Here is a 15,905-nt window from a genome sequence, read left to right on the forward strand (position 1 = left end):
TATAATGTAGTTTTATTATTATTCTTTTTATAATGATTTTTACATTTCATAAATGTACTCTTTATTCTTAAAGCAGTCTGTTACCCTAACTATTAACTAAAGTTTCGACCACACGACTACTCTAAATACGCTGCCGCACGGTAAACGCAGTGACGTGACGCGCCGCGCGTCACGTTTTTGTCGCGTACCTATCCACACTGCTGCTAAAAAAAGCTGACGCACCTTGAATTATGTTGCATCAAAATCATAAAAGTAATCAAGTGGGTAACTAAATCGCGTTTCTATGGACGCGACCACACCGGTTGACGCAAAGAACGCAACTTTCTTGTAAAAGCAAGTTTTTTTAAGAATAGTACTTCAAGATGTAATATAACAAGTATAGCAGTGGCCATGAAATATAATTTTAAGTAAATTAAATAGTTGTTGATAGGATTGTCAAGCTTGACATTCAATGAAATTTCACTGCCGATGTGTACTTTAAGCACATGTCTGGAAGGTACGTACGTTTCAACAAAGTTACGCATGAGCCACGTCACTGCATTTACGGTGCGTTAGTGTATTTTAAACAGTGGTGTGGTCAAACCTCAACCAATCCTTATACTACCGTCATATTAATTACATATCTATACAATCGGTGGAAACGCACAACGTTAAGGCCGAGCTAAGTCAGAGCCATACTACGGAATACTTGCTAGAAGCAATTATCACAGTAGAGATTGGCCTTCCTCGGACCAAACGTTGTTATCTAGTTCTCAACTCTCCTGCCAGTAGTTATAGTTGCCAGTTGGGGGAGGTACAGGCATGGGGGGTCCATTAGGGGGCGGTACCGCTCCTGATCCATATGGCGACCCCTGTGGGGATCCATAACGAGGTCTGAACCACGGTCTACTCGTGTACTGGTACTGGTTATTCGCGTAAGCTGCCATATTCTGTCCTGTAGCGTTTGGGTAAGGATTTTGAGGGGTCTGAGTAGGAGGGAAAGCCACGTTAGGCATGTTTGGCAGATTGGCTGCAGGGTATGATTGATTGGGTGCTGGTGTTGTTGAAGGTGAATAATTTGTTTGGGCAGCTTGGGGCGTCGTCGCTGGCGCGTAGGTTTGCGCGGTGGATTGTGGGTTAGAACCATTTGCAGGCTGGTAAGTAGCTGGGGGCTGCGAAGTGGTCGTCTGGTTCACGTTGTAAGTAGGGGTTTGTGGGTTACTGCCGTTTGTGGTGTAACTTTGCTGTGTCTGTTGATTCGCTGCCGTGAACGTCACGGTTTGCGTCCCCGTGCCGTCGGTTGAAAAGCTCTGATTCTGAACTGTCGCGCCAGTTAATGTGTAACTGTCTTGTGATGATGACGTTATGTAATTCGTCTGGTTGGTAGTTCCGTTGCCTTCGTTTTCAGCGGGGGCTGTTGATTGGGCATTCCCGGTGTTCGCTGGAGGATTCGCGCTCTGATTGGGCGGAACTGTATATTGCACTGGGTTATTAGTCGGTACGGTTATGGCACCTGAATTCGTTTGCATCATGTACTGAGCCGGCATTCCGGCGTACTGCGAAGTGGGGGTTAGGTAGGTGGAGTTTTGGGGCATTATTTGGTGCACGGGTGGTTGGGTTTGTTGGTTGGTTATTGGTGAAGCCGGGGGAGGCGCTTGGACCAGCGGAATTGTCCCGGAGACATTTGTTAACTGCTGACTAGCTAGAGCTGCGTTCAACTGTTGTGCTGACAGCTGTGTGTTCAAATTGATCCCTGCCGGCATGTAATGGGAGTTCTGGGGTAGATTCATCTGCATCAGCGGCATGTTGTATTGGACGCCATTTGGCATGGTCAGCTGGTTTGGTTGCATAACGGTCACGTTTTGTCCAGATTGCAGCACTTGCTGCCCTATGAATCCTGGAGGTAGACCACTTTGCACTAAGTTTTGCTGGTTCGCGGGTATCATGTACACTTGGCTGTTAGGCTGGCCTATCATGGTGGGCATTTGGCTGATGTTCAGGGGATTCTGTAGCACAGTCATGCCGGGTGGAACCGTTATCATTTGAACGTTCTGCGTCGCGCTTTGTATCTTGTTGCCTGTTAAGTCTTGCTTGTCTTTACTCTGGATCTGTATGGCATTTCTGTCTATCTGTCGTATGAACATGCCGGTGCCGTCTTGCGTCACTCCGGATCCCGATACGCTGGAAAGAGAAGAGTTAAATTAAAGTGCGATACCGAAGAGAAGAGAATGCCATGGTTTTTATCATGTTAGTCTGAAAAGCACAAAACCCTTTGATGAAACTTGCAACAATAGCGTAATTTGTCACCGAGTTCCAAACAAAAAGGACCCAAAACGTTGGAAATTAAAAAGTACCTGTAGTCTACACAAAGTTTTAAGTTATAAAATAATATATATTGTTCCAATTAGTTCGTATCAACTCGTGTGGCTGCTGTAATGTACGTCGAAGTTATTTAAGTTCTGGAAATGGTACAGTCACCAGCACCAATATCTGACACAACAAGCGTGCATAAATATCTGATACGACTCTATTACTAGGGCCGGAAGGACGTGTCAGATATTTTTGCACGCTCCGCTGTGGTAGATATTAATGCTGGTGACTGTACCAGTTATGAATAGAAATCGCGAACACAAATTTCATAAAGATGAATTTGGGTCGATCAACTTTTTCCTGTCACTCGTTGCTATAGTTACGGTCTTCTGAGTCACTCTTTAAAACTAAATTTCGAGTATTAAAATTTGCCAAACATGCATTTTTGTGTTAGTTTTAAGCCTCTTCTGCAATTGATCATCTAGAAAAAGCATGTTATCCATACTAATATTATAAATGCGAAAGTAACTCTGTCTGTCTGTCTGTCTGTCTGTCTGTTACGCTTTCACGCAAAAACCGCTGAACCGATTTGGATGAAATTTGGTACAGAGATAGAATAGACCATGGGAAAGAACATAGGCTATCTTTTATCGCGATAAAAAGGCTTTAAGGGGTTGAAATAGGGGGTGAAAGTTTATATGGTGGAAGTTCGTCGCTGTTGGAAATAAAACCATGAAACTTGGCATTTAGGCACTTAATAAGAAATAAGTCGGTGTGTTTTAGCTTTTTTGAAAATTCGACCTGTGAGGGGATGAAATAGGGGATGAAAGCTCATATGGAAGGTCGTCATTATCGACGATAAATCGATGTTTCTTTATGAAACTTGGTATTTGGGCACGTGATAAGAGATAAATAATTGTTCGAGCGTTTTTTTAAATTCTTTTTCTTCTTAAAACCGGTTAAAATCGACTTGAACTCGCGCGTCAAGGGTTCCGTGCATAGGTATTTATGAATATCAAGTGTTAGCAGAGCCAAGCTCATAAGCAAAATGTACGCAATGTGGGGTCATTTTACATGGCTTATTAACATAGACAGTCAGACATGAAAAATTATGATTTTCAGATTTTTCTTACTTATTTTGCTATAAAGGGAATAAAATTTGCTATAAGAGCTTCCATTATACAAAATTTCAAGTTTCTAGGACAGCCGAAAGTACCCTATAACTTTTTTTGAGTTTAGGGTTTTAATTTCAACTCGATAAATACTCCGCACGTTTACGGGATAAAGGGTCTTGACAGACAGACAGACGGACGGACAGCAAAGTCATCCTATAAGAGTTCCATTTTTTTCCTTTTGAGGTACGGAACCCTAAAAAACATTTGTTCCGGCTCTTTTCAAATTTCGACATTTTTCATACCTACTTGAAAATATGGGGATGAAAGTTCGTAAGGAATTCCAAACAAAATTACTATAAGTATAGAAATATGTGTAGCAATGCTTAGTAAGAATGCCGTCTTAATTATAATCCTACTCTCCTAACTTACAATACAGGACGTAAGATGTCAAGAGCTCACTATGAAGAATTAGTCCTTTTGTGTTGGCAGGGTAGAATACTTATGTTTTACCAAATAATGGAAGAACAAAAAAAATTAGTTTAGATATAAAGCAATGTATTAAAATAGGTTATTTTCAGTAAACCGTAGAAGTTTCTATGTGCTATTATTGGCAGAATAGGTACCCTAAATAAATTAAATACTTTCCAAAGTTATTATTCCACGCGGACGAAGTCGCGGGCAAAAGCTAGTAGTGACATATATACAATGTGACACAACATTTCTTCTATTAAACTGTACTTCTTTTGTCCCCTCGCTGACGGGACAAAATAACAGCAAGAAATAGTTGATCCATCCATTTAAGGAATATTTTGAAAGCAATACCTGCAAACAGGGCCGGATTTAGGGGAGGGAAAACGGGACAACAGCCCCGGGGCCTCCACAAAAGAGGGGCCCCCACAATAGAGACATCTGGTTTTTTTATTTTTTCAAATTCCGATGATTAAACACTAGTAACCAACTATATTTGTTCACTTCAATCAGGCAATCAGTAAAATATCAAAATCTCAAATGGCCCTCATTTTATTTCCTCCAAACCTCTAAATCCGGCCCTGCCTGCAGAGAATTAGCTTAATTATAAAAAATAAAACGCACGGTAACTAGCGGACTGAAGTATCTAAGTATTAATAACCAAACACACGGTTGGCTTTCTGTTTGAGCTCTCCTTGACAAAGGACCACAGATTGGGTTGAAACATGTAGGTATCATACTTTGGCTATTAACACAAGAGTAACCCGTGTATTTTATTTTGATAAGTATGCCTGTCTCAAGGTAGTTTTAATTAAAAGATAATTTCCTTACTTTGTCTGTTGCCCCGAAGACACGTGTATTATAGTTCCGTGGGCTGGATTGATTTTCATCCCCATGCTAACCACAGTGTTGTCTCTAGCTACAAAAAGAACAAGCTATTTTAACCTTAAAATCAATACGCCATGCTTCATTACGCAAAATGCCGCTACGCTATCCACAGGTGTTCTCTTGGGCTGCGGTTAGTTAAAAACAATAAATTAGATAGAAAAAATCAGCTGACGCCAAAAATTAGCTGATGCTCCTTCCGCAAATCTGTGGACAAATATATTATTCAACTTCCCGTCCGCCATCTATTTGCTGTAAAATCTTATCTAAAAACTAAACGCATGCTTTTGTCGCATCCACTTTTTTGATCGACCATAATACCACCAGCACCAATATCTGACAGAGCTAGAGCAGAGAGACTAATAAGCCGGGTAGGACGTGTCAGGTATATTTGTAAGCTCCGCTATGGCAGATATTAATGCGGGTGACTGTACTCTTCGCTTTGCTCATTCACGCATTTTACGCTTGGCACAACTGTGTATTGATGTTAAATCCAGCAGACTGAAACAGCAAGGTTACTACGAAATTCGAAAATCGAAGTATCGTACCGTCCCGCCGACAGTTATATTATTTAACACGAGAGTGAGAGAGACGGTACGATACGAACTTCGGTTTTCGAATTTCGTAGTAGCCCTTCAGATTTCTGCTCAACGCGTCGCAATCGCATTCACAATCTCTTTCTGCAGCCTTTTTTAACGTTTTGACGACCAGAAATAGAGATAATAGTGAGACAGCTCAGATGACTACCTGAAAAAGTATTGTATCCTATACTAGAATTAATAACAATTTGATCACGAATGACAAAAGGGTATAAAGTTACTAATGTTATTTTTTAAAAATACAGTACTTCCTTGCGAGTGATTGATACCAACATTTCTTTCCCCCACAAAATAAAATGAAATTACGCGATTTAAAATTTAACCACGTATAATTGTAAATTTAAGTATTTCAACGGCAATACATATAGTTCTGTATTTATTTTTCTTTACATTTACCACCACATATTTAATGAAACTTTTTTGTCTGTTACCACCGAGAAATGTCAGGATTCCGGAATTATTAATTAAAGTATAGCACGCTTTTAAAAGTAAATAAACGCAAAACAGGAAGACATTAGCTTAAAAAAAGTAAAAAAATTGACAGGTAACATTGAACATTCTGGATAGAGTCGACAGCCTGAGCGAAGGTCACACAAACAACAACCTGGATGCTCAATATCGAAAAATACTAAAAAGTTTTTTGAGCGAATTGCAGCGCTGCTAATTTTAAAGTTTACGTACAGCCAAAGAAACTGAATCGCTTACCTTTGTGCTGCTGATGTCATATTGACATACCATACATCTGCCAAGAGTTTCCTCGATTGTACCATCAGCCAAATATGTGGTCTACCACCCTAAAGTTGAGAATCGTTTGCATGTCATAAAACAATAATGCCAATAGACGTGTCTGTCAACTTGAAAGTTCGACTTTAGCGACATATTTATTTGATAAGAACTTGTTTAAAAATTGATGGACCACTTATTTGGCTGATGGTACATACCAAGGTCGAAATTTTTCAAGGTGCATGTCACATTGACATGGCATAGTACATCCTATCAAAGAAATCATCCGGAATTGTATTGTACAAAAGTTCCACCTTGATTCGCGATTCAGTTTCTTCAACAAGGTGTGCCATGGCTATTCTCGTTAATAATTCTGGATTCACAGCAGTAAGCTACATGACAAGAGCAAGAGATCTTCATAAATAAAAGTCCTTTGTTCGGGCGCTGGTTAATTCCAAATCAAAGAGAACCGATTTGACACCAGTTTCGCAGTCGTCCTAACATACATGCAAAACGCATGTGCCGAAAACTGAAGCTCTGGACTCTGGAGATCTCGAAGAAATGGCTGAAGAGTTAATCAAGAGTTGCTTTCTTGAAAATGATGGCGCTGACGCTTCCAGGCGAGACTAAATAAAAAATAACGCTGCCGGAAACAAACCTACGCATCGCTTCAAGACAAATAAACGCCAAAGTAGGAATGATTTACGCAACAAGCTAATGAAATAAGCAAAGAACGTTCATCATCATATCAGCAATAGGACATCCATTGTTGTCTTAGAGCAACGCGGGCTTCCTACCGTAAGGGAGTTTCAGGGGGAGTTTCAGGGACCTTTAAAATAGGTCTGGCGTTTGTTGCGGGGGGAAATGTGCACACTAGTGCAGTTCCGCACACTTACATGCAAAAACAAAACTGTCAACTGACTGTAATGACGACGTTAACACATAAATAACCCAATACTGATGACTCAAAACTCGCACATTGACAGTAAAATTAAGTTGTTCATCGGCGAAAAGTCGGTTATCGCTTGACCGATCCGAAATTTGTACGGATTAGCGGACTCGATGTTGGTAAACGAATCCGACAATAATGTACGACTTTGTTGTTTAAATGTAATTAAATAGCAAACACCATCTTTTTGCAAGCTTGATGTCTCTGAGATCTCTTTTTACAGTAGAAAACTGAACAATTCAGCATTTTTAGCACTGCAGCGTTCACTCGCGCGACTCGATTCGGTCTAGCTAGTTTGAAATCCGAGCGCGCCTTGTTTTATAAAATTCGTATGCCCAGTTGGGCTTGTACTTTGACAGAGGGGAACGCGGCGAATGGCTACTCCCTTCCGTAGGAAGCCCGCGTTGCTCTAAGATTGTTGGACGTAGGCCTCCCCATAGACCTCCAGTAGCTGCATCTAACGTGACCCTGCGGCTTTAACCAGGTCATGAGTTCGGAAAGAACGTTAATGACAAGGAACCAAGGGTTTCGCCCGCTAATTATTGAAACAGGGTCGGACAAGTTGGGTATCCGTTCATTTCGCCACTAACGTTTGGAACGTGATTAATTTCGCAAACTCTAAAACTGTGACTATTTCAGGATTTTAGGGCCGTCGTGTAGAACCTTTTAGGTTAGTTTAGATTCGTTTTATAAAATCCTGAAATATTAGAACTATAACAGATATTTGTTACAATATAATTAGAATTATAACAGTTTCAGAAATATTAAACAGTTGCGAAATGAATAAGGTTGCCAAACGTTAGTTGCGAAAAATTAGTGAACCGACAAGTTGATATATGGATGATCGGGACTTGTGGCCTAATGAAACATGAAACCGCCGCTAGAGAAAGAGATGGTATAAAAAGACGAAGCATAATGTTTTATTTAATACCATAAACCGGAGGCAAATCATGGGCCGGGAAAAAAAAAAACAGTCAGCGACCAATTGAAAGTAAACAACATGCAAGCTGTTCCAGTATCAGATACCAACAGTTCCAGACAGGAAAATTCCGCTCAATTTCTACAACCTGTGAAAGAAGATTCTTATTCATAATACGTGATTCAAAGTTGTTAAAATGGTTTCATGCAAAATAAAGTAACACCGCAGCCGCTGAAATGCAAGAAATATTTTTCGACGCTCCACACTCGTATGTTGAAGGCTACGAAGGAAATGCTTAAATTAAAAAAAGGTTTTTTTTAAATCTGCTGAAGAGTCCTCTGCTGGGCCAATGACTTCCAAACACTAAATTAGTAGACAACTAAATCTAAAAGTAAAATAAAAAATAAAACAAATATAATTACGCCATTATGGTTAGTTACGCAAATCTTTTAACGTTAACATTAGTCAAGCAGAAGCAAATAAATTATAAGTTTTTTTTAATAACATTAAAAATTATACTACATAAAACAACAACAACGCTACGCCAATTGCAACGTTACTCGTAAGGTAACGGCGCCTATTACCGTGGTACTTAAGGAAGTTTTCAAATGAGTCCCAAAAATTAAGGGTATCAAAGCTCCTTAACAAACGAGAACATTTTTTTTATTTAAGAGCGTTTATTGAACTTTCAGTGTCTTAACTTTTTGGGCTCGTTTTAGTTATTAGTATTTGATAAAATAATTATTGAAATCAAAATACCCAAATCTTCTATTACCGTGGTAATGGACAGGCTGTGATTCTATTACCGCGAATTGAGCTTCTATTACCGAGGGTATAAAAAAACGGCAATTTTCTACCATCGGTAAAAGGAACCCGACACATGTTTTGGAACTTAATACCGAGGGATTAAAAAAAGGTAATGGCTTTGGTTCTGTATAATATATTGTACACTAAATATTTATTGAGAAAATTTAAATAAAAAACTAAAGTATGATTCGAATAGTGTATCCAGCCCATTGTATTTTATTATGGTTATGCCACCAGTCATAGTTTCATGTATGCATGCTGAGTAAAAGTCACAACTTTATCAAAAAAATCTGCACTTACGGTACCCTAAATGTGAATTATTTTAACAGAAAAATAAAATGTCACTCGGTAATAGGTACTTCTTTAAGAACCCTATTACCGACCCAAAGACAATTGAATGGGTCGGTAATAGATTCCCATACATTCTATTACCGAGGGTTATGCGATCATACCATCGTTAATTGGCTTAATTTGGAGTATTGTAAAATCTAATTCCGACTTATAAAAACTATAGGATAGAGTTGTGTTTGAATTACAAATCAAATATACTTATTACATCCTTAGCATATAACCAAAGTTACATAACTGGTAAGTAAATATAAAATTTCATCGCAATATTTAAACAACTTGCCAAAATAACGGTTTCTATAGAAACTACAAATTCAGTATTGAAGTTTTTGTTAAAAATTAAGAGTTTGTTAATACTTTTCATACCACGGAAATAGTTTTTATAAAAGCGTGAATAGATCAAGATTGGAATAACTGTAACAAATTATATAAACGATAATTTATACCAAAAATAAAGCTTGAAGAACCAAAACCACCACTTTAACTATTACCGTGATATACCACGGTATTACAATCAACAGTTAAAAATGGCGCCTATCGCCGCTGTATTTTATTTTCCATTTTAATCGTATTTCCGGGCTAAAAAATATACAAAAAGTATTCAGAACTCGTACAAAAAACTATAAAAAGCCATTTAAAAACCATAACATTAGTTCAATTTCCATAAATATTTTGTAAAACACTAAATAAGATTCGAGTCTGCTTGTATGTGGTGTCACGCGTTAGTATGGCAAATCCTCTTCCGTCGGTGCCATTTCGGAAAATCACGAATTGCGAGATCTTTGATTCATTCACATACACTAGCGCTCATAGATCCGTGAGTCGACTTAAGCTTTTATCTTGTAAAATATATTTTTTAAGAAATCTATCGGTTTTATTATAAAATGCGTATTTTAAATTGCCGCGGTGATGGCCGTCGATTTCGATACCCCCGGTAATAGGCGCCGTTACCTTAACTAGAATTTCGCCACTAATCTTAAATTATTAAATGAAATTAAACAACAGCGTTTAACATTTTATACCGAAAGCATTATCATGTGATGTGATTTCCATTTCCATTTCAAGGTTAAATGAAAGTAAAGTACGATGAAATTTTGAAATCGGTTAATAAAAAGACGTGAATATTGCCTTTCTTCTAGAGCGCTGTAACACAGCTTTAATTTTGTAACTAAGTAGCTTCATTTGCCTTTGTCTATCAGTGTTACAAGAGAGCAGCTATTTTAACATGCTGGTTGTTTGCCGAAATTTAGGTGTCAGTCTTCTCCCATCTCTATTGAAATGACACGGAATCAGCTTTAGCCGATTTAATAACGCTATAACTAAGCGCGAAAATGACGTCGATCGGCTCGGCCGACGGGAAACGTCGTATCGCGAACTTTTTGATCAGCTAAAGAAAAGGTGTGCGGGGAGACCCTTAGTCTGCGAAACTATTGAATCGGTTCGGAATTCTGGTTTAGTTTAGCGAAGAAATAGCATTATAGTGAGAGAAAGAACTACGGTTTCGGCCAAAACGTTTAATTACGGCGTTCGTGAATTGTCGCAAGTTTTTTGACTAACTTAGGGTGAGTTCATAGTTTGAGGCATCAAAAAATATATACATATAATAAATAAATAAGTATTATTATTTTACATCAACTTTAATAATAAATTTCATATAGCACGACGAATCAAGTGCTTCTATAATACATGTCTAAATAAGTTTCGGTTTCCGCCTACACTATGGCCGAGGTGAAAGATTCGGTTTTGATTTAGACTGTAAATTCTATTGCCATTAGACAATAATAAATACGAAGTAGACAATATTGACGCAAATTTATTCGCTTATTAATCAATTGAGGCTAGTTAATTACATCAATTAGATATAAAAAGAAAACGCTATTGCCACAACATCAAATCGTCAATATACCTGCGGCCGCCGTCCAAGAGCGGGAGTCTCTCGTCGAACTTTTGTCCTGGCTTACATGTGACCTGCGCGTTACATAACACTTTCAATACACATAAATTCAATACAAAAACACATGCAAACCCCCAAAAAAAGTCCATCCAAAAATCGTGTTTTAAAGTGCTTCTGAAGAATTTAATCAGGCGCCCAACCTCTTTTTAGACGCATCTGCAGTCTTTTGCTTTTCGGAGGCTAAAGCTGGACAGGAGTGGAATTTGGAAACAGTTTTCATTCCCTGACCGGAACGGAAGAAATAATTCAAGCAATTTTCCCAAGATCTGGCAACTCTTGGATTTTTGTGGCGTTGTCCGCTGCCGTCGTTGTATGTTTTAGTGATATTTGTAGAAATAACATTTGAAGCATTAATTTATTAACGGCAATTCAGACGTCAGATAGATCAAACAAGTAAAATAATTTTAAGTAATCTGCGACATTTTCCACAATTTTTCTTTTCTTTATAAACAATTCATATAGGATATATCGTAGTTAATTCTGCAAATATATGTTTACCAAAGACATAAAATGAGACAACGAATGGCTTAATACTCATTCAACATTAAATTGCAAATTTTTAGGTCTTCCGTAACATCTGAAAAATAATATTATTCGAATCAAATTGTTCATTATTGTATTTATTTCAGAACTTACCCTGCAGGAGCAATAGGTCTCAATTGCAGTTGGCTCGGAGTACCATCGGATAGTCTTTTCTGACCGCGACTTTCTTGGCCTATATTTTTCGTTGGCGTGGATGCATTCTGAAAATGTTTTAGAATCTTAAAGGTTTTATTTACTCAATTATTCACATTTATCACTTTACTGAGAAGGTTACTGTCATTTTAATATTAACTGTTAATGAAGTTTGAAATTAAACACTTTTTTTCTTTTTTTTTTAAGTTCCCAATCCGCACTGGGCCGCGTGGGAACTATGGCCCAAGCCCTCTTGTGCCCAGCAGTGGGACGTATATAGGCTGGGATGATGAAGTTTGAAATTAAACACATCGCAGTAATCACCAAAGCGACGCCTGATAACATAATTTATTTTCAAACCACATTTTTTTTTATTTACATTGCATCGTCTCGCTTGAAATAATCAAAAACATATTTATAGTTAAAGGTCACATTTGTTTTGATAGATATCGTAATAAGCGTCCATTCCATTCTCACTCGCTTGTTTGTTACAAAAGATAGGTAATTGTATCTATTTCCGCCAAAAAAAAACCTAGCATGCTAAGCACTAGCCTAGCACTCTGATCAGAGTTAAGGGTGCAATGGCTTAAGAAAGTACAGTCCATAGCAGGTAAGTGTAAACGCTGACCGTTTATTTCTGCGCATGTCACAGTCCAAGAACACAGTATGGCCATAAGTAACCTTCTCAGTCGTATTAATGCTAGTGTGGCGTGGCGGTGATAACAGCGTGAAAATACAGCTAAAGAACGACCACCAACGATTTAGGGGTTAATAAATTAATCTAAAACAGTGAGAGACGACTAGTGATGCGACACAGAGAACAAGCAAACCTATAACCTAGAAAGAAAAATAATTAGTGAAAGAAAACCTATGAACCATGGCAAATAACCTTAACCGTGAAGCATGAACTGAGTTAAAAGAAAAAAAAAGTTGTTATAGTAGCCTAGGATATCTTAGACGCGTAAAGGAGACATTTAGAGGCAAGGATTTTAGTGCCAAACCAACAGTTTGGTTTGAGTTTCAACATGTTATGGTCAAAAAACTATTTTTATGGTCAAAAAACTATTTTAGGACAGTTTTCATTCGATTACCGTTTTATGTTTCTTAAATTCTGTCTGTGAAAAATTATACTAGATATCAAAATACAGAAAATTTTGGTCTTTACCTAGTTAATTTCAGTTTCTGTATTGGCCGAAAGTGAGCTGAGACTGACGCCGAAGATTCGGTATCGGTTTCGGCCAAAAATAATTTATTGATAGACACTAGTTCTAGCACGTGAGATGCAATGAGCCTTTAGCCTTTCTGTTAGGGCCTACCCTAGGTGATGCGGTTTAATAGTAATGAGCACTTGCGCAGCGCTAAGGATTTTACCTGCACCCGCACCCGCAGGCGTGCGCCCGCGAAGTGTACCCGCGCCAGATAGGGTAGACCCTTACAGATTTATAAATATGTACCAAGATAATATCAGACCAAGGTATTGTGTTAAACTGGTGGCCTGAAAATATGTCAAATGTCATCCTTCACACGTTTAAGATTCTGTATAGGGCTTATGTTGGATCTATGAGTAAAGCCAGGTGTAAGGTGATTGCACGACATAAAGTATTATAATGCTCACGGATAGAACCTGCGGTGCCGACGCCTGTCCGGTCGATATTATATTAATCAAAGAACCACTGCTCACTATGGGCTGTTGGCAATACGTAAAAACTTGTATGTAGATGACATTGTAACTTGTGACTCTTTAGTAGATTGATATTATAACTTGCAAATCTATCTTAAGAATTTTAACACTCAAATTGAGTAAGTTTTCTAGTTAAGGCACTCAAACTTATTTATATAGGACCATTTTCGTCAATAGAAAGTAATAGAAACATAACATAAATTCTATCTTCAAAATACTGTTTCTAGTGAAATAATGCAGAATTGCACACAGTTCAGTCATAAAATGACCTACAATTGGGCATTTCTCAAAGAGGTTTTATATTTCATTCTCTACTCGAATTTGCAAAAAAAAATGCCAACAGGTGTTTAGAACTAAACCTAAACATCCATATGAAAAACTTTCTTCTTTACTACTATAATTCTTTGGTATTAAAAAAAATAATTTCCATACAGAAGAATTTCAGGAAACTTTGTCAGTAAGGTACAGTTTAATTTGATAGCTGTGTTTTTTTGCAAATCCCGAGTCGAAAAAAGGAAAGCAATCTTTTGATAAATGCCCATTCAGCTTTTGAGCGGACAACTAACATACATGACTTGTATTGTTTTACCTTTTGATTGAGCTGCATGATTGTGCCTGTTGCCTGTAGCTGCTGGAACTGGGCTGCTGACAGGGGCAAGGAGGTTTGTGGCAAGCCACCGGCCGGAGCAATCTGGTAGTAAGAGATTTAGTTTAGTTACGTATTGGAGGAAGAAAAACTATATTTGCAATCCCCATGTCTTTGTCTAATGAGCTTGGAATCGGAAACCTGTTTCTGTGTCTTTTTGTAAAAAAGAATTGGATCAAGATAAACAGAGATTCCGATTATGAACTGTGAATATGTTGGTTAGACTATTGTTTAGAATAGTTGTTTTTTTCCTCCTGATTTATGGTTTTTGGCATTATTACATTGCAAATCATCACAAGGTCTATGAGGGAGGCCTGTGTCTAACAGTGGATGTCTTATCATTAATATGATGATGAATCATCACAAAATTATCATTTCTTAATAACTGTTGGTTAGAGTTTTCAGGTTATAACTTAGGGCTGTTCCACCCATTGATTAATTTTATTTGACGATGACGAGATGACAAGAGATGGCATTACATTTATCCATCAGTTATCTTTTAATCAGTGGATGGTGAAACAGGGGGTAAATCTTAGAAAGTCCTAATTTAGAAACAATTGATTTATGCTTTACTCCATTAATTTTATTGTTATGATCTTTTTTTTTAATTAAATAAAATATTAAGTTAATTAGGCTGCTATTTGAATTTAACTTTAGATATTATCCTAGAACCATTTGCTTACCGAAACATATTGCTGTGGCTGTAAGTTCTGTAGCCCTTGATTGGCCGTCAAATCTTGCAGCTGCTGATAAGGTATCAACATTGTCTGTGACCCAGGCATGGCCCATTGCACCGTATCCGCTCCTTGAATATGATACTTTACATCTTTATCCCCTTTATCCGTACTGTACAATATCTTCTGACAAGAATTTGTTCCTTGCGCTGCACATACTACCGGTGTTGCTGTGGCAGAGCTAACCGTAGTTGTATCTGAAGAAGTCAAACTAGCTTGAGGAAATGAATACCCGTTTGGCAATATCATAGACATGGAAGACGGCACACCACTCAAACGCAACTGTGTCACATTAACCGGCTGCATACTAGATAAATCTACAATCTGCGTCCCTCCAAAATTATGTTGCTGCAAATGTCCAAGGTGCTGGGCAATAGGCAAGTGTGAAAAATTGGCATTTGATACTTGAACTCCTGGTTGGACTATAGGTATTAATTGACCATTTTCTTGGTTCAGGACATACTGTTGCTGAGGTTGAAGAAGTTGTAGTACTGTTGGTTGACGGACTGTCATTAGTGGCGTAGTGGCTGAGGCAACACTAACAACAGGGGGGATGACTGATTGGTGTGCTGGGGATGTCAATGTTGTAGGAGTAGACAACGCCACGGTGGCGACAGGGGGTGGAACGGGCGGGGGCGCCGTTGTTGTCGTCAAAGTAGGCGGAGGCACATTCAATGGCGGCGGCGGACCCCCCGCCTGCGCTGCACTCCACTGCGCCAATTCAGCTCGTATAGTCTCAATTAGATTCAACGCCAACGATCGCGCAGCCGCCAAAGCTTCTGATCTTGTGTGATGCAAAGCCAAATGCAAAGGCTCGAATTTCTCACTTTTCAACACAGCTAACACTCCAGTTTCCGACCGGATGTATTCTATATTTGTCCCATTCTGAAACACAAAAGACTTAATAGAATTTGGCCTCATTAAAACAAGAAATCTGACGAGACGAAAACAGTAACATACTGGTCCAAGAATACGCCCTTTGATGTCGAAAGCGGCCGGTGCGTTGTCCAGACCTATGTACACTTTTTCAATTAATCCTCCAGACATAGTTTCCGTCGATTAACGTTAGATTTTACTTCAGAATCATTAATTTCAAGTAAGAAAGCATCTTTC

General features: G+C 38.4%; 1 protein-coding gene across 2 annotated transcripts; it reads right to left on the bottom strand.

The window, feature by feature from the left end:
* On the bottom strand, positions 1 to 15,899 carry LOC141439875 (uncharacterized). Of its 2 annotated transcripts, XM_074104296.1 has the most exons (8): positions 15,753 to 15,899; positions 14,742 to 15,677; positions 14,002 to 14,103; positions 13,347 to 13,418; positions 11,693 to 11,799; positions 11,009 to 11,070; positions 4,704 to 4,791; positions 1 to 2,160 (listed from the first exon to the last, which is right to left on the bottom strand). In XM_074104296.1, exons 1-8 carry the CDS (start codon positions 15,837 to 15,839, stop codon positions 753 to 755), a joined length of 2,862 nt encoding a protein of 953 aa, XP_073960397.1. In that variant the 5' UTR covers positions 15,840 to 15,899; the 3' UTR covers positions 1 to 752. The 2 variants fall into 2 exon arrangements, with proteins under 2 accessions (XP_073960397.1, XP_073960398.1); XM_074104297.1 differs by lacking the exon at positions 13,347 to 13,418.
* Positions 15,900 to 15,905: the final 6 nt, after the last annotated feature.

The sequence above is a fragment of the Choristoneura fumiferana genome, chromosome 21 (genome assembly GCF_025370935.1).
Source record: "Choristoneura fumiferana chromosome 21, NRCan_CFum_1, whole genome shotgun sequence".
NCBI lineage: Eukaryota > Metazoa > Arthropoda > Insecta > Lepidoptera > Tortricidae > Choristoneura > Choristoneura fumiferana.

What these genes read in the sequence shown, in the direction of transcription:
- LOC141439875 (XM_074104296.1), bottom strand. Translation starts at nt 15,839, where the DNA reads ATGTCTGGAGGATTAATTGAAAAAGTGTACATAGGTCTGGACAACGCA. An exon ending in AGCCACAGCAATATGTTTCG is followed by an intron (nt 14,104 to 14,741) that starts GTAAGCAAATGG and finishes TCTTACTACCAG; the next exon opens with ATTGCTCCGGCCGGTGGCTT. An exon ending in CGGCACCGCAGGTTCTATCC is followed by an intron (nt 11,800 to 13,346) that starts GTGAGCATTATA and finishes AAACATTTTCAG; the next exon opens with AATGCATCCACGCCAACGAA.